The following is a 19,866-nucleotide window of genomic DNA, read 5'->3' on the forward strand; positions in this document are numbered from 1 at the left end:
GAAAAATATATAGAAGTTTATTTTAAACCGCTTAACAACTCAAATATTTAAAAGATTCTTTCACTTTCATGGTAATTATGAATGAAAGACATTACAAACAACATCTCTTTTAAAGAGAAAATAAGGCTTGGAATTCATAGTTTTACACTTGTGCTTGTCATCTAATCACTTGAGAGACTTCAGAAGACATGACGACGTTTCTGGTAAAGGAACATATTGAGCAACAATGCTCTCTGGTTTTCACGGTGCATTGTGGGTTTTTTAGGGAGCAAATGTTTCAGTGCACTGGAACAATTTTGCAAATGTGACAGCCCTAAAAATGACTGACTCACTGATCAGTGGCCTGGCTACTGAACTAGGGAACTGATTGAGATGCACCCAAAGACTTAAATGGAGAAATCTACAAAACGGTTGGTAAAGATTGTGATCAGATAACATATTTCAAATCAGCAGTAAAATCTGACAACACTGGTATCATAAATTTTGCTTCTTTACCTCAGATTACGCTGTCTTGTATAGCTAATGCACATTCGTGTTTTCGAGTTGATTGACAGGCGATGTCTGTATCTAATAGGTGATTGGCTCTTTTAGGCGGGACGTCCTTTCTACATCCATTGGCTGCCATTGGGCCTTCCAATTTCTCCCATTCATTTTAAACGAAGTGGGCCATCTCTGCAATATAGTCTGGGCTTTCTAGCAAGTCAGTCCATTCGGAGGCCATTTTTGGAACCAGTCTTTTAGAGCTCCTTGTTTGGAACACTCTTGGGCAGCTATTTTTGTATGTAAACAAGCGTAATTCAAGATCAGCTCCTATCTGCTTGAATGGGGAAAGACAGAAATCTCTAAAACGGCTTGTATAGATAATGCACATACATGTTCTCGAGTTGATTGGCAGGTGATGTCTGTATCTAAAAGGTGATTTGGCTCTTTTACCTGTATGTGGGACTTCCTTTTCTACACTATATTCCTGGCTTGTATAGCTAATGCACATGTAAGTTTGCTTTTAAAGCACTTTTTAGAGTAACAAGGTAGTGTGTGTGTGTGTGTGTGTGTGTGTGTGTGTGTGTGAATGTGAGAGAGAGAGAGACAGCGCGATCTGGCGTGTATGATTACCTGCATCTGCCGTGGCTCTCGTCAGCTGTGTTCATCAGTAACATCGCTTCAAATCGCTAGGCTGTTCGTTTAACAATTCTCAGTAGCAGGATGGTAGCATTGCCATTCTTGTATGTAGCTTTTCAGCTGCAAAACTGTTATATTGATTAAGTCGCAGGGCTGTGTTGGCATCAGGGTTCTTTGTCTTGCTCGCAAGTGTCTATCTGTGTACGTATGTGTGAGCATGGGTGAGAGCGAGAGAGATTGCACTTTCCAGGGCATTAAAAAATATTTTGGATATTATTTAAATTGTTTGTCATTCTTATCCAATTTGGTTATCCAGTGTCTTTGGTTTGTCTGAATATTTTGCTGTGGTAGCCGGTAATGCTTTGTGAAATAACTGAAAACATTTGGCAAAGTGATATGGAATAACTATGTGGTCAAGGCCTGGAACTACTTCATAGCTGTGCGTTTACTGAAAAATAATTGCACACCTTAGATTGTCTGTCAACCAGTCAGAATCGAGCGTTCAACAGCCCAATGGTATAAAGGCATTTAAACAACTGTTTTTTTCCTTGGGAGCTCTGCAGTCTGTTTTTGAATGAATTAGCTGAAGCTGAAAGTGTGCCTTGGACAGAGATATAACCAAGGCAGAGGGAACTGGCCAACGGGAGCACTGGGCGTTTTCCCAGTGGGCCGCTGGGTAATTTGGGCCGGCTCATTACTGCCCGTCCTACAGGCGATATAGGCAGCCGCCCTGGTGCTGGATTCATGAAACGTTCTTAAGAAGAAATTTCTTCTTAACAACCATTTTCTTCTTAATTTCTAACTTAAGAAAAAAGTTAAGAATATTTTGTATTCCCGAAAAAAGTTTCTTAAGTTCTTATCTTTTTTCTTACGATTGTTCTTAAGAAAAACTTCAGAAGCATTCAAATTCACTGAAAAAACAATTCATAAAAATTATCGTAAATAACATCTTAAAGTTAGGATAACCTCAAAGTTGTCTTAAATTCTACAAGGTAAGATGTTTAATGAATTTACTGGGGTTTTCATGTTGAGTCTGAAGTCGCAATGGGCTGTTTATGTAGAAATGTGATTTTAGACCAAAAAACGTTTTTGACTGTTTTGTTTTTAATTATATTTTTATTTTCAGCTTTCAAACCATGTAAATGTTATCACCAAATTCAAACAATAAATGTTGTTTTGAAGCTTAATAATGTGGTGACCAGTCATGCTAATGGATGTGCTGCATATAGTGCTCTCTCTCCACGATCTTTAGAGTTCATAGAAACATAATAATTATAACATTAGAAAGCTGAGATTTTCTTTTTCACACCCCATCCACATCCCTATCGGAGTTGGCCACAGCGGAGATAGTCTCCGCCACCTTTTCCCAGTTACCCGCCTCTTACTTTCCGACGTGATATTATTATCAAGCTTCCTAAGGAGAACTTTTTCCTTGCGGTAATTTCCTCAGCTCTTGTCTACTGAAGTTTTTGTTTCTTTTCTTTTTCTCCATGTCATATTAAAAGTTATCAAATGGTTAGTAGCAAGTAAATTCTCCTATGACGGGTAGTGTTGTTCAACTAACACATCTCACACACTTTACATTCAAAAAAATTATCATTATCAACTATCAATATGTACATATTCTGGCCAACTTTGATATCATTGATTTTTTTTTTGTTTTTTTTTTTGTTTTGTTTTTTAATAAACATTTACACATAGTTATGTGAGTAATTGACATGAAATTATAAGCATTGTCATTAGTGTCATCTAACTATTTTAAACATTTTATGATCTTGTATAGCTATATATATACATACTGCATATAATATATTATTTTTATTATACTTGTTTCCACAATCTCATATTAACTAAGACAATAGTTCTAGAAATATAATAGTTCTAGTTCTAGAAAAAGTTGAAAGGGGATGGTCGCAGCACCTAAATACACACTTTCCCTTGTACTTTCATGTATATTTTAACCTAACATCTGTATGTTGGGAAAATAAGTTTTCAGGCATGTTATTTGTCTGAGCTATAAAGTTTTAGTTCTTTCTCTAAAAAAATCCACTCATCACATTTACAGTGGTTTTATATGTTTTAAAGTTATGACAATTTTTCACTGTGGGGCCCATTGTCATGACTAGCAGTCATTAGAAATGTGTTTTCTTTTTTTTTCAACTCAAAAAATAAGCCAGAAAATATAATCAATGAGGCGGTGTGTTATGGTGTGGTGTGTTGCAGGCCGGGTTTGGTGGGCCGTTCTGGGCCAGAAAGTCCAGGGCCACTTTTTAGTCCTAGTCCACCCCTGCTCCAAGGTGTGTTGCTCATTTGTCCAATGTGAAGAACAGAATAACCTTGAGCATTAGAGCTTAATTTCTGGTACAATACCAGGGAGATGTTTGTGAAATATGACTTTAGAATGGATTCACTGTAAAGCTAATGCTGTGTTGACATTAGAACTCCAAATAATTAACAGAATTGTTGTAATTACGAGTTTCCGACCAGTAGTTTTTGCCTAATTCATATTTACAAGTTTAAAACTCTTTTTATGAATTTTATGAAAGCTCCTATTTCTCCCATTATTGTGACATAAATGAAAAATAACCACAATGGCTTTTTAACAGTTTAATGTATGGATCTACCACTACATATTTCTTTTTGACATGTCAGTTTATTTTAGCCAATGTTCTTTAGTGTTTTGCAAAAGCGTATCGGCCCTAGATGTGAATTAATGTAGTGAAGTATCAACAACAAAGCAGCACATGGATCCATTTTGGCATTATGAGCGTTGCTATAGAAACTAATCATTTTTGAGGATGTGAATGGTTCGGAGCAGAATAACCAAGCTGTTGTCTCGTAATTACGCTAACATGATGTCAATGTAGCATTATTTAAAATTAGCAGATGCAATTATCCTGAGAGGCATTAAGCTCAAGGGGCTTTCACGTTAAAGTAATACATGTCAGGAAGGTCCAGATTGATTTTGTTTGTTTGCTCTGAATAAATGTTCTTTTTTAGATGTTCTGACACACCCCCCCTTCGATATTTCTCTGGAAATCCTGAAATCTAATTATCATTGCTGTTTTTTATCAACTCACAGAGCTATGCATAATAATATGACCAACCACAATAAAATTTTCTCAATAGTTTGTGGAAATGACCTCCTCCACGTGACTGCCTCTTACATATCGCTGGAACCATATGTTCTCTCTCAAACATGCTATAAGCCCTATAGGCACACCGCAGATAGGGGAACTTTCTTAACTCTGTTTCTCTGTTTATAGTGCTCATTCCTTTTTGGTGGGCATTAATGAAGTTTTTCAGACCTCTGGCAGCAGTTGTGTCTTATAACAATGGTATTTTCTGTCTTTTTTCTCAGAGAAAAGCAATTTAAATGGTACTTTAGTACTTTCTGAAGCTCTGCTAAAGCACGTTGGCACCTTTGCTGTCTGAAGAGTACATAAATTAGTTTTTGGAAGATGTTCTGGGCTTAATTTATCGTATGATTTATATGTTTTAAGTCAAAGGAATCTTCACATTTTGCTCTGCTCCCCACTCAAACTTTTCATTAAGTTTCAATCCTTGGTTCAGACTTTTAATAATCATATTACATATTTCAAAGATACTGGTAGGTTAATTGAGTAACAGCCTCTTCAATGAGCACTCAGGTCACACTTACTTGACAGGAATGTTAATTACCTTCAGGTTCTAGAGATAGTTTAGCTTCCATGGGACTTGCTAAACAAATTATTTCAACTTGTTCTGCTTCAACATATTAATATCTGTCCTTTGAGTCTTTTGGAAGAGACATTGCACAAGCGATTCCTAATATAAACCCACATGTATGTTTTTTTTTTTTTTTTCACCCTCTCTCTCTATCTCTTAGAGGGTCTACGAAATATTGCCATGGACTCCAACTCTTTGCCGATGCCCATGTCGGACCCTAATGCCTGGGCAACTGCCATGAACAACCTTGGAATGGCCCCCATGGGCATGAATGGCCAACCTATCTTGTCTGGTATGCTATGAATTTTCTATCACAAATATTTGCCAATTAATAAAGCCTTACATATTGCACCAAAAAATGGCATAAACTAATTGGCTTGCAGCTACCCAAACAAATCTCTTGATAATATTTCAAAACTGACTTACTCTTTGTTTGCATAGATATGTGTTAAATAATCTGTATTTATTACTTTTAGACGGACTGAAAATCTGACCACAGAGTCATTTTCAGTGCAACCTTTTATTGAGACTGCTTTGCCAGTATTTGAACAAGCTAACACTTTGTTCCTCTCTAGCCTATTATTTTGGTGTCATGGATTTCAGATTTACCCAACCCATAATCGTCATGTCAACAAAAATGATGGCTGGTTGATTTACATGCCAGTCACACAGCCCCTTTCTGTCTAAGGAGGCAGATCTTGGCCAGAACAATGTCGACTTTATGCTAAAGTCTGACTCTGCAGGACCATAATTAAACCCACATTTTGGTCTAATTTGACACCTGAACTGCTGGATAAACATGTTGTAGGTTTGTTAGCCTACCTCACTCTGCTGCGGTATTAACCAGAGACTTAGCTCGATGTATCCTGCAGGCCACTTTTCCCTGTTCAGAACCAGACTGGTTTAACTGAGTCAGCAAGAGTGTGAAAGTATCAGTGTGAAAACTTCAAACACATTCCCACAGTGCCGTCAGAGTGGCCAATTAGTTTTAGGGCTTTTTCATCTCATTGGTTTGTCGGTGGCACATTATGAAGGAACGGCTCAGGATGTGACGCTCAGAGCAGAGGCTGTGTTATGCCAAATGGAGGGAGATGCAGAACATCTCAGCCTGGTGCACATGAGACACTTATACCTACACATCCATAACGCTCTTTGCCAGAATTAATTTCTCTGTTGCGCTGCATCATTTATTATTTGGAATGCATAAGGTGAGTAGTCCAAATATGCCATTGAGCCATCTATTAATTCCAGGAAGATTATAATGAAATGCAGCTGCAAGATGGATGGATTTTCATTATGGTGCTGAGACGATGGAGAAAGAAGAAATGAAAACACTAGAGGGTCATCCACAAATATCTCATTTTTGTTATTTTTTCAATATGATTCAAATTATGGACTGCATTTATCAGTAAACATGCCAGTCACAGTTTATATGGGTATGTGTCTTTTTTTCTCCCTGTTTTTAGAATAGATTATCTGTGGAGTTTTATAAATCACCTCCTTCATCTTGTTTAAAGTCACATTTGCTGCAGCGCAGTCACCGATATACAGTATATGTGCGGCGCACTATAGGCGCATGTTTCAACTGAAGTGGGCCGTGGGGATGCTCTAGCTACCTACGCTATTTTCCTAGCAAATTTCATTTGCACTGTTTACGTTGCTGCCACGGGTATGTCTCAGACTCCTATTTGTGAGATCACTGCCCAAGAGCAAATTATGGAGTTTGCCAAGCAGGTTATAGACTGCCATTCAGAGGAGACAAATGCTGATGGCTGATTTTTGTCAGAAAGACTACGGAGCCTTGATCTGTTAGCCATGCAATGAGCTGAAATAAAATGGCTCTTAGTGCTGTTAATGTGTCCTGGCTCCCAGAAGCTCATTCCTGCCAGTACTGTGTGTCTTTTATTCTAATCAGTCCTGCCGCAGGGAATTATGGGAGTCTTTTTCCTCCTCTTGCTTCCTGTTTCGCAGCGGCTCGAGAATACAGATGAAAGGCCCGACTCAGAGCATCACACCTGGTCACTTTAGCCACGAAAATGCTTATAGATATTTCCTGACTTCTCACATTCTGTTTTCTCCTATTGAATGTCATCAATTCCTTTGGCTACTTAGTGGAAATAATAAACAGTATGTACCCTGATATGTAGCTTTGCAGGTTGACCCATCCTTTCCACTGTGCCATGGTGAACGTCCCTCATCAAGTTTTTGAAGATGCATGTTTTTAGTTCAGCCTGGAGTTCTGCATAAATTTGGGTCTGAAGCTACTGCATGACCTGCTCTCTTCTGTAGGAATTGGCTCAGGCTTAATTTTGATTGGAGGTAGAGGGAAGAGGCAAGACTTTCTGCCTCAAGTTCTACCTCATTAATCACACAGAGGGAGCAGCTGTTGCCTCCAACATACTTACGTCTCCAAAACCAAAACTATCCACAAACTTCACTCCTGGACTTTGCTGCATCAGCAAGTTATGTAGAGTCATACATTTGTGGATATGACACTGAGTAGTCCATTCAACCAACCATCTAATCAATCCCCACCTCTATTACACACAGCTGATGCAAAGATCAACAGAGATGTGCGTGTCTCTTTTCAAATCCAGAGAGAAGGCTTTTATTGAGTTCCTATAAGTTTCAAGTCTTATTTATTTATAAAGCACTTTCAAACTACACTGTAGCATCTACATTGAAAATAAAATATAAAAACAACTATAAACACATCACACAATAACCAAAACAGTAGGAAATGAAAACAAGCATAAAAAAGACAACACCCAGAGTCCATTAAGTATTAAAAGCAAAAAAAGTGTTTAAACGTGATATAAAAATAGAAATAGAAGTGGAGGATCTAATCTCAAGAGGTAGACCATTCCACAACCTCGGACCAGCAACTGAAAAAGCCCGATCCCCTTTGAGCTTTAAGCACGATCTGGGAACAGTCAGTAGTAATTGATTGGCCAATCTTAATGATCTACATGAATAATACAAAAACAAATAACAGGACCTTGTATTGAATTCTACACTGTACTGGTAACCAATGTAGTGAAGCCAGTACCAGTGAAATGTGGTCCCTCCTCTTAGTATTTGTGAGCAGCCTAGCAGCCACCTTTTGGACTAGCTGCAACTGTGACATAGATGACTGACTAGTCCCCAAGTAAAGTAGTCAAGGCGGGAAGAGATAAAATCATGTACAACTTTCTCCAGATCATTGATTAATAAAATCGATTTCATTTTGGCAATGGCTCTTAGCTGATAAAGGCAACTTTTCACAACAGCCTTAATCTGTTTGTAAAATTTTAGTGCTGAATCAAAAACAACACCCAGATTTTTCACTTAACTTTGCAGATTAGTAGCCCATGGCCCTAAGCCATTGGTAATATCTACACCACATACATTAGATCCAAGGTTAATGATCTCCGTTTTCTTCTCATTTTACTAGAGCAGATTTTGGCCCAGCCATCCTTTAACCTCTTCTAAACACTTTTACTTCTGAGAGAGACACAAGGTGAAATTGATAAAAAATCTCATCACTAACAGTCAATATCACTGGATCATGGTTGAAATGGAGGAGGAAAACTCAGCCTAATTTCCTTTATTTCATCAACAAAAAATGTCAAACATTTCACAAATATCCACAGAGGGGTTTAAATCTACTCTCTCAGTAATGGTGTTGAACAACACACTGGGAGAGTTAGAGTGTAAAGAAACAATATTAGAAATATAATTTGCTCTTGCATCCTTCACAACCTTTTGATATTTCAACAAACTCTCCCTCATAATTTGATGTGAAACATGCAATAGGGTTGGTACTAGGGTTGGATGATATTGTTGGAAATGTAGCCTATATCTCAGAATATTTCAGCATTCTGACGATATTTCATATACACTCACTTAGCACTTTATTAGGAACATTATGGTGCTAATAAAGTGCCCGACGTGATCTTCTGCTGTTGTTGCCCATCCGCCTTAAGGTTTGACGTGTTGTACGTTCTGAGATGCTATTCTGCTCACAATTATACTGAGTGGTTATCTTAGATACCGTAGCCTTTCTGTTAGCTCGAACCAGTCTGGCCATTCTCCGTTGACCTCTTTCATCAACAAGGCTTTTCTGTCCGCAGAACTGCCGCTCACTGGAGGTTTTTGGCACCACTTTGAGTAAACTCTAGAGACTGTTGTGCATTAAAATCCCAGGACATCAGCAGTTACAGAAATACTCAAACCAGCTCATCTGGCACCAAATTCTTCCCCATTTTGATGGTTGATGTGAAATTTAAATGAAACTCCTGACCTGTATCTGCATGATTTTATGCATTGCACTGCTGCCACACGATTGGCTGATTAGATAATTGCATGAATACGTAGGTGTACAGGTGTTCCTTATAAAGTTCACAGTGAGTGTATATCTCTTCTGAAATTGTTTAAAAGGGTGTTTCACTTTAAAGGAACCATCATTTTACAGAACAGCCATTCTAGCCAATTTGATTAAAAATGTTTAAGAAAAATAAGTAAGAATCTAGTTAAAACAATCAAGGTAAGTTTTCCAAACAGTTTTTCACAGAATTAACTCATTCAACAATTAAAGTTTATAATAAAAATGTTCTGCACCAGTATACAATAACAATTCATAACAATACTGTATGTGAATAATGCCAAAGACTTCTGTAAACATTTTTGAGTTATGCAAGCGAAACACTGAATCAAAGTTTTGAATTGATTTATTGAAAATTACAATTTAAGCAGGTTCATGAAAATAAATTAAACGTACCAATTTTTGCTACTAAAGTTTAAATCAGAGAGGCTATTAAAACATAAGATAACATATCTGCCTTTACCTAAGTAAACAGCTTCCTGTATATTAAAAAATGTTTCTCAATGATTTCGCCGTGGCATGATTGTTGGTGCCAGACGTGCTGGTTTGAGTATTTCTTTAACTGCTGATCTCCTGGGATTTTCACACACAAAAACAAAAAACATCCAGTGAGCGGCAGTTCTACGGATGGAAATGCCTTGTTGATGAGAGAGGTCAACGGAGAATGGTCAGACTGGTTCGAGCTGACAGAAAGGCTACGGTAACTCAGATAGCCACTCTGTGTAATTGTAGCAGAATAGCATCTCAGAACTCACAACATGTCGAATCTCGAGGCGGAAGGGCTACAACAGCAGAAGACCACATGGGGAATTTTATTAGGACCATAATGTTCCTAGTAAAGTGCTCAGTGAGTATAAATGATGTCTAAAGCAATATTTAAACTAGACAGTTTACAATCAGTTCTAGTTTTAATATTTGTTAATCAGTTTTAGAGTTTCCTTACAGTGCATTCAGATCTCTATGATATGACTCATGTTCAAGCTTTTAAGAATGATAAAAAGGTTCCTTTGGTTCCATATTAAAGTGGAACAGTATCAACTTTAAAAGGGACAGTCACTAATTATGTGCTGTCATTAGACAAATAACATTTCTTTGATCACAATGAAATGGTCTTTCACAGTGTATTCCTCTTTTTTAGTGACCAAAAGTATATTAATTTCAGTTGACCTATCAATCTATATGATATGCACGGTACAGCTCCTGCTGCAGTGTTATCAGCCAATAACCACCATCCTGCTATAGTCATAGGGGAGTCAGTGTCCTCTGGTGATGATATGAGGGGGCTGTTTTTCTGTGTCTGATACCAAATCAGTCCAGATGTCTTCTGTATATGGTGTTGAACTTTAGCAGATAACTCTAAGGTAGGATGTACGGAAGTTATAAAGGTACTCTTTACAGTCAATACTGCTTTATCTTGATCGATATTTAGCTTGTGGCTCATGCACATATCTGCTTGCCAAGGCCTTTTTATACTGATTTTTTCAGAGTTGAAATGTAGCATATACAGAATGTAGGCCTTTAGTTTTATACAGTCCTTGAAACTAGGCCTCGTTTGGATTTATATTTGAAGTCTCACCTTTATACTAGGAAAATTGTGGTCCAAACACACAGTAATTAATGCATTGAGCGCGTACGTGTGGAACTGCAATACTCCCATCTGGGGTTGTTTTCAGACAGCTGTGTGGTTGTTAGTGTCCCTACCCGATGTCAGAGAAACGAGGGAAATTATAGCTGTAAGGCCAAAATCCCTTCTGTTAACGCAGATCTTTTCACTGCCAACGGTTTAGCAGGGTAAAGTAATTTCCTGCCCCCAGAATTCAGAGTCAGTGAAACAGCAGATCTTTGGTTGCAGATTTCCCACAAAGGCATTTTGACTTATTCCACTGGGGGATGGCTTGCATGCCTCATTTGAGAATACCCAACATGCCTCATGGGGTCTAACTGTGTAATTCTTCAGCATTTGCCACTGAGGGGGATGTTTGCGGAGGAGGGCAGAGAGCGCGGAGGACCCTCCCCTCCACTAGCCAGTGGTTGCCAGGAGCTCTCTGCTGTTAAATGCCAGGCTGATTTTTCTGACTCCCTTATCTCGTTTGATTGATGGTTGCCTTTTATTGCAGCTGCCCAAAGCAAATCTATGGTTTAGACGGATTGCGTATTAGTGAAAAAATCCAACACGCATACCAATGAAGCATCAATATTTAAAGTGTGCAAAGCAATCAAGCAGTTAATAATTTAAACGCTGCTCTTATCTTTTGCCATAATTGCTGTTTGGTTGTTTTTTTGTTGTTGTTTGTTTGTTTTTGTTTTTTTTGCATTTCTATTATATAATTTGTGAAAATGGTCAATGTTGGATATTCAGCAGAATTTCACAATTCTACAGTGAAAAACAGTATAGGCTCAAGTTTAAAAGGGGACAAATTCTGTACTTTTGTAGCATTTTTTCCCTGTGATCCATTTAAAATATTTGTCGAGGTTGCACCAAAAACAGTCATATTTTAGTTTTACACACGGTTCAACCAGCTCAGTGAAAACAGGGGTGCACGCCTGTAAGGAAGAGCGTAGGGACATTTGAATAAATGGTCTGGGTGGACTGGTGAGGGAGCTTTATAGTGGGATAGTTAGAGTATACTATGCCTACACAGATCAAATTCTGTCAGAAGAGCAAGGAAAATTGTGTTTCCCATGATACGTCCACTTTATATATACAGTGCATTCAGAAAGTATTCAGACCCCTTAATTTTTTCACATTTTGTTATGTTGCAGCCTGTAAGGGGGTTCAGTGGAAAGGAGGAGGCGAGAACCGGCTTAATAATATAAATAATAATTTAATAAACAACCTAAACAAACACACAACCAAAAACCACACAGTACAGCTGCCTGCAATTCTCTCTCTCTCAAACTGTCATCCCCGGCCGCCTTTATCCCTCGCGCGCCCCATCAGGCTGATTGGGGACCGGGTGTGTCTCATTCCAGCCCGGCCCCACCCTCCTCGGCTCTACACTCCTCCTGGCGTTGCCTCAGGCCGGGGAGCCCCTGGCATGACGTACATCCCCCACCCTTCCTCTCCGGGGGGGGGGGCGTGCCTTATGCCCCGACTGCCAGCGGGTCATCCCCGCCTTCCTCGTCGTGGGAGGAGACAGGAGGGGAAAAACAACAAAACAAAATGGCGAGGGAAAGGCCAACACAGAGCGACAAAGAGAGAGAGAGGAGAGAGAGAAAAAAGAAACTCACCGGTTCTCTGATGCGCCGTCACATGGTCCTCGATCACTACTCCACCCTCTCAGGCAGACTGCAGCCGCTCCTCCCCGGGCGGACCGGAGTCAGACCTCCGACCCCCAGCGGACAGAACGCCCCTCCGCGTTCCCGGCGTCCTGTGGGGACACTCCTCCGCCCCTGGCAGCGGCCCTACCACTCCAGGCGGTCGGGGAGTCGCTTCCCTCCTCCCCCCGTGGACGGCGGTCTTCTCTCAACCCCTCCGCGTTCCCGGGTGACGGCAGGGCACTCCTCCACCCCCGGCAGTGGCTCCCTCACTCCAGGCGGTCGGGGAGTCCCGTCCCCACTCGCCTCGCGGACGGCGGCCGTTCCACGCGTCCGGGTGGTCGGGCTACTCCGTCCCCCGTCGGATGGCAGCGGCGCTCCCCTGGGTGGACAGCAGTGTCGAGGACTCTGCGACAGGAATCCCTCCTCCTTCCCGGGTTTCGGCACCAGTGTAAGGGGGTTCAGTGGAAAGGAGGAGGCGAGAACCGGCTTAATAATATAAATAATAATTTAATAAACAACCTAAACAAACACACAACCAAAAACCACACAGTACAGCTGCCTGCAATTCTCTCTCTCTCTCGAACTGTCGTCCCCGGCCGCCTTTATCCCTCGCGCGCCCCATCAGGCTGATTGGGGACCGGGTGTGTCTCATTCCAGCCCGGCCCCGCCCTCCTCGGCTCTACACAGCCTTATGCAAAAAATAATTTTCTCCCACATCAATCTACACTCCATACCCCATAATGAAAAAGCAAAAAACACATCACATATCACATTCAGACCCTAAACTCAGTACTTTGTTGAAGCACCTTTGGCAGTGATTACAGCCTCAAGTCTTGTTGTGTATGATGCGACAAGCTTTGCACACCTGGATTTGGGGACTTTCTGCCATTCTTCTCTGCATATCCTTCAAGCTCTGTCAGGTTGGATGGGGACCGTCGGTGGACAGCCATTTTCAGGTTTCCCCAGAGATGTTCGATTGAGTTCAAGTCCTGGCTGGGCCAGACTAAAGGACATTCACAGAGTTGTCCCTAAGCCACACTTGTGTTGTCTTGGCTGTGTGCTAGGGTCACTGTCCTGTTGGAAGGTGAACCTTTGGCCCAGTCTGAGGTCCTGAGCGCTCTGGACCATGTTTTAATTAAGGATATCTCTGTATTTTGCTGTTTTCAGCTTTCCTTCAACCCTGACCAGTCCCCCAGTCCCTGCCACTGAAAAACACCCCCACAGCATGATGTTACCACCACCATGCTTCACCGTTGGGGTAGTAGAGCACAGGTGATGAGCGGTGCCTGGTTTCCTCCAGACATGTCGCTTGGAATTGAGCCAAACAGTTCAATCTTTGTTTCATCAGACCAGAGAATCTTGTTTCTCACAGTCTGAGAGTCCTTCCAGGTGGGCTTTCATGTGTCTTGCACTTAGGAGAGGCTTCCGTCTGGACACACTGCCATAAAGGCCAGATCGGTGGAGTGTTGCAGTGATGGTTGTCCTTCCGCAAGTTTCTCCCATCTCCACACATGATCTCTGGAGCTCAACCAGAGTGACCATCAGCTTCTTGGTCACCTCACATACCAAGGCCCTTCTCCCCCAGTTGCTCAGTTTGGCTGGTCGGCCAGCTCTAGGAAGAGGCCTGGTTGTTCCAAACTTCTTCCATTTAAGAAAAATTAAGGCCACTGTGCTCTTGGGAACTTTCAATGCAGCTGAAATTTTTTTGTAGAATTCCCCAGATCTGTGCTACAACACAATCCTGTCTCTGAGCTCTGCAGGTAGATCCTTTGACCTCATGGCTTGGTATTTGTTCTGATATGCATTTTCAGCTGTGAGACCTTATATAGACAGGTGGGTGCCTTTCCAGATCATGTCCAATCAATTGAATTTGCCACAGGTGGACTCCAGTCAAAGTGTAGAAATATCTCAAAGATGATCCATAGAAATGGGATGCATCTGAGCTAAATTTCAAGGGTCATAGCAGAGGGTCTGAATACTTATGTCAATTCGATATTTATTTATTTATTTATTTATTTATTTAGTTGGGCTGTGGGAAACAACTGTATGTTGGATCAGTCTACCTTTGATAAAACTAGGTCAGCTTCTAAACAAATGTATCTTTTTATTTATCCAGATTATTATTTTTTGAATTATTTTTTTTTGTTTATTTATTTATTTATTTTTTTTATGATTTTGGTGAGAATCATCTGTCTTAAAGGTGTCGTAAATAAATATAATTTCTGTCTTTCATTTTTTAACAGTCTACTTTTCCTGGAGAACAGGCCTGTAATTTTTCAGCCTGCTTAATGTGCTGTGTGCTAGCCAGGAGCAGGTTCCATTATTCATCAGTCCAGTGCCTATTACCTTAACGATAGAACACAAGCAGGTCTGCACCTGCCACAGTGAGGCACATTAAAGACTTTTGCAGAGGGCCACGTCCATCCCACCTAACACAGAACTGTCAGAAATGACTCTTAAATTGCGCATCAGAGAATGAGCAAGAAGCCTGTTTTAAGTTTCCCAGACTCGAGGCTTACCATTGTGTGTAGTGAACATCTCAATGTATTCTACTCGGGTACTAGGAAACCTTTGAAATTGAAGGAAGCATGGAATTCCATAACCTGCTTTAATGTTAAATTCACTGCATTGGGATAATTTAGAAATGTCTTTATTTAAGAAATTAAGAGCGATTAAACCACTGAAGCTCACAAAGTCAATTCCTAGTAGGTGTTCCTAAAGTACTTGATGAAAGTATCAAGTAGTAAAGATGAACTCTGCTCAATTTTGTTTTGTTTCTTTGCCAGTGGTATCTATTGCTCATGTCACCCCAAATCACCATCTCTCATTGAAAATGAATGACTTCTGGTTTCTTATTTCTTCCAATTACTGTCTATGTGAACACCTCTTAAAGAGCACCTATTATGGTTTTTCAAATATTACCTTTCATGTAGTGTGTTATATAGCTGTTTGAGAATGTAAAAAAGTCTGCAAAGTTTCAAAAATCAAAGTGCACGTCAAATGGAGGTATTGACTCCCAAAAGAAAGAACCGATTCTGAACACCTGAAACAAGTCGTTAGTAATTCCAGACTTAATTCCTGTACTAACCTACGTAATATGGTAACAAAAAACCCACCTCTGGTCTTCATTGGCTGCTCGCGAACAGCTTTGACCCGCCCTCCAACACTACACTAAGCGGTAGACCAGTCACAACAGACTGGAACATCTGACCAATCAGAGCAGAGTTGGCTCTTTGAAAGGAGGCATTTAGAATGAATCCTTTAGAACGGATCATTGAATGAGTTGTTTTTGACACTGGGGGAAAAAAAGGTAATACTGCAATTTAAATTATGAACAAATTGAAGTGTTTTTTTGACCTTGGATATATGTAAATCTAGTGTATGAGACCTTTAAAACCAAATTAGGCATGTTTAAAAACCATAATAGGTGCTCTAAGTGAATTTATCAAAAGATATATAGTGCTATGAAAAAAGTGCATAATTAATTTATGGATAACAATGACTTAAGAGAAAAACATACATTATATGCCAGCATTTCTATGAGGTTACAATTCAGCTTTTTGAAAAATGACTTCACATTGTCCTCAAATACTCTCTGATGTTGTCCATGAGTTCCCTGGGCAATGAATTTATAGTTCACTGTATGATGATAAATTGGCTATGCCCTGTTTCAGAAATCCAGTCCCAAACTATGCCTCCCTCCACCACACGTTGCAGCTTTTAGGAGATTAATTTGGCCAAAGGCAGTTTATGGTTTTTGCATTGTGGCCAAGCAGCCTTGATGTGACCATCACACATTGTTCCAACAGTCCTAATCTTCCCCTTGCCTGGTAATCCTCAGTCATGGATCTATATTCTTTTTTTTATATTCCTTTGTGACTTTGCATGTAGGGCAAAGTTTTGCAGTCACTTTTTGATGATGGACTCTTGTACTTTGACACTGACTAAGGCAAGTCTTATAAGACTTACAAGAGGATGTCCTGGCCTGGATAGATTGTCAGCGGTTCGAAATGTTCTCTATTTGTAGATGGTCTTACAGACAATGGAGTGATTGACTACAAATAGCTTTGAAATGGCTGTTAAACCCTACCTGGACTTGTGGGCATCAATAATGATTTGTCAGAGGGCTTTGAAGAGCTCTTTTGATCTTTGCATGATGTAGCCACACGACTCAAGTTGCTCTCTAATAGTGCCCTAATCTGGTTTGGTGTGCCTGAATCTAAATTTAGACACATGATGCACTGACAAATGCAGAGGTGTAGTTTTTCCACACGTTGACATATTTTTCCTGATTCAAGTACAAAGGAGCAATGTTATTTGTACAGCATGAAACCATCACTTTATATTACTATTGTTAAAGTGATGATCCGATTTCCTTTTGTCTAACCCTTTCAAGGAGTACGAGTACTGTTTGACACCACTTAGGGCTAGTTCTGTTTTTCAGATATTTTATTCATAAGAGTAATATTGTTTGAGAAATACCTAATAAGTAATTGGATGTATCTGTTGAAAGCTGAAAACATAATAGTAATATTTTCCAGTGCAAGCCAACAAGTCATTTTCTCAGAAATCATAAATTAACAAGAGATCATAACAGAAGTCGATGTTTGATTCCCAGGAAAGGCATGGACTGATCAAATGTCTGCATTAATTGCACTGTAAGTCACTTTAAACAAAAGCATTTACTAAATGCATAAATGTAAATGCAGCCTAAATGGATGGCCGAAAACCCATCATCTGATCCGCTGAACTCTATGCTGCAAGACATTTCCTGTTCAAATGGCAGGAGTGCTCAGAGAACATAAATTCATGTCATCTGCTTGTGTTATGGCTATAAAGTTTATATGAAGTTAGATTATAGATGTACAATTTGCAACTATTACTGCAAATTACAAACTCTTATAAAAGTTGTATAACTCTCATAAAATAAAAGTTAAAGTAAAAGCCAATTTGATGTACATAATCTTATAAATATATCTTCAAGGAATATTCCAGGTTCAATACAAGTTAAGCTCAATCAACAGCATTTGTGGCATAATATTGATTACCACAAAAATGTATTTTGTCTTGTCCCTCCAACTGAGGCAACCCAACCTCCAAGGTTCCAGTGAGGCACTTACAATGGAAGTGAATGGAGCCAATCCGTAAACGTTAAAATACTCACTGTTTCAAAGTATAGCCACAAGACGTACACAATATGCGTGTTAACATGATTTTAGTGTGATAAAATTGCTTACTAACCTTTTCTGTGTAAAGTTATAGCCAGTTTTACAACTTCACTGCCATGATGTAATGTCAACAAACACTGAAACAACTGTAAAAAGACGATTTAAACAACTTAACATCTCAAAGAATACATGATTTTTAACAGAAGAATTCATGTAAGTGCTTTTATAAAATTATAAGATTCACAATACTGCCTTTGAACCCTCCAAAAATTGGCCCCATTCATTTCCATTTTTTGTGGTATCAACATCATACCACAAATGCTGTTGATTGAGTTTAACTTGTATTGAACCCGAATGTGACAAGGGGGAGGGAGTGGCCGGGCCTCGTCACACCGGAATATTCCTTCAACATTTAATCATACATTTTAGTACACTTTGGTTTATGCTTTCAAAAAATGTGTGTAACAGTTTTTCTCTAAGTGAATGTAGCGAAAATATTGGCAGTAAAAATCTGAATAACCGGTCTGACTAATTCTTGGATTAGCATGGTCTTCTACCCAATAGAAATAAAGGAATCATAGGCTAAAAATGATGCAACTCTTTCTCAGCACTGCGTTCAGCCACATGTGAAGTACCTCTTCTGTATCTCTCATTTTATCTTCATCGCTCAGTCACACAGGAACTGGAACTTCACAAGGATTTGCCTCTGGTTGTTAATTGGGATCGAAAGGATAGGTTTTTCGTAGTCTGCTGTGTTCCTTTGGCTGCAATTAATATTTGTCTTTTAAATCCTATCCTTTGAAAAAATCCTTATTTTTTACTTCACATTATAATGCCATTTGATTCTGTTGGGCATTATAAGTTGGGCCTCCAGTTCTAGAAAAACTAACAGAAGCCGAACAGACCTGGCCGGGTGTTGTCATGCATCAGGAAATGAGGCATCCATTACGCTGTGAGTCACCTCTCAAGTGTCTAGGGTGCATCTTATCTTCTGGCTCCATTAGTGTCTATGAGACTGATATATCAGTACAAACAAAATCATTAAGGCAGCCGATGTGACGGCCAGCTCCTGATACTCCTCTGTCTGTTCTTGCTGCATCTTCTGTCCAACCTCTATTAATGGTTCTGCTAGAGAAGGTCGTGCACCGGACCTGTTGCCTGCTGCAGAGCTTTCACCTCTCAAACGGACCTGCCAGTTCAAAACTCAAAGCTCTAAGCTCTGATTTTATCCTTATCCTCCATCCTGACCCTGCCTTTGAGACACAGACCATCGTGAAAGTCGTTGTGCTATAATATCATGCAGTTTTTTGACTTTCCTGGCTCAGTTCTTTTTACTGAACTCTAATATAGTGCCTCGACAATGGATTAAGGTGTGTTATTAAATACAGTTGCCCTCCTGGGTGGCATTCAGGATGTGTTCAATCATTCAGTATCTTATGGATGAGTCGAATATAGGCAAATGGATTAACATTTCTCTTTATATTTTTGATACTGTGAAGTGTTGTTTTTAATTGCATAAGCCTTTGATTTAAGGCAGTGGCTTGTCAATATTGTTGGGAGTTGTAACATATTAGTCTCAGCCCATAGACTGTTCATTGATCATTTGATGCATCTTTAATCAAAATGTCATAATTTCTCTTCCAGCGATATGACTGACACTACTCCGCAGACGTATGCAAGGCCGCTGCAGTTAAGCCAAGGTTTTAGTCAGTTTTAACCTCACCCCTTCAAAAGTCATGGACACAAACCTGGCTTCAAGCAGCTAATGCAGAGTTGAAGAGGTGTATTTTCGACTGTTCCCCTTTCAAAATCCTGTTCCCTACCCCAAACTTCCTTTGTTATTGCTTGCTTGAATTTACATTTCGAAGGAGGAGGAATAACGGCGAATTTGCGGTTGTGTTTCAAGACATTTCACATCTGAATGCTTTCAGAGGTGATCACTATTGAATACAACATGAGTCGGATGCGTTTTGAGATTATTCATATTTTTTTATGCAGGTATCTTGGGATGTACAGCACGAGTAAGTGTTCTTTTTTTCCCTTTATATTTAGTGTATTGTGATTCAAAATGTTGAAATATTATGATCTTTTAATCGCTTGTTTCTCATTCATCTGCACTGGGCTTTAACCTCATTGTAAGCAAATACCGCAATGTTCTGTGTGTATTTGTGGGCTGGTTATGGATTAATGATGTCAGTTAGATCATCGTTCGGTTCTCAAATCAGTGGGGAACGGTGGAAAGGGTGT

The 19,866-nt window shown here is 39.8% G+C and overlaps 1 protein-coding gene across 2 annotated transcripts in view; it reads left to right on the forward strand.

Moving 5' to 3' along the window:
• Nucleotides 1-19,866, forward strand: part of enox2 (ecto-NOX disulfide-thiol exchanger 2) — a 276,169-nt gene that overhangs the window by 187,872 nt on the left and 68,431 nt on the right. For both annotated transcript variants that reach the window (XM_051650180.1, XM_051650181.1), the window contains one exon: nucleotides 4,988-5,119. In XM_051650180.1, the coding sequence (XP_051506140.1) occupies nucleotides 4,988-5,119 (132 nt within the window). The remainder of the gene's footprint in view (nucleotides 1-4,987; nucleotides 5,120-19,866) is intronic.

Source organism: Myxocyprinus asiaticus, chromosome 22, assembly GCF_019703515.2.
Source record: "Myxocyprinus asiaticus isolate MX2 ecotype Aquarium Trade chromosome 22, UBuf_Myxa_2, whole genome shotgun sequence".
Classification (NCBI taxonomy): Eukaryota; Metazoa; Chordata; class Actinopteri; order Cypriniformes; family Catostomidae; genus Myxocyprinus; species Myxocyprinus asiaticus.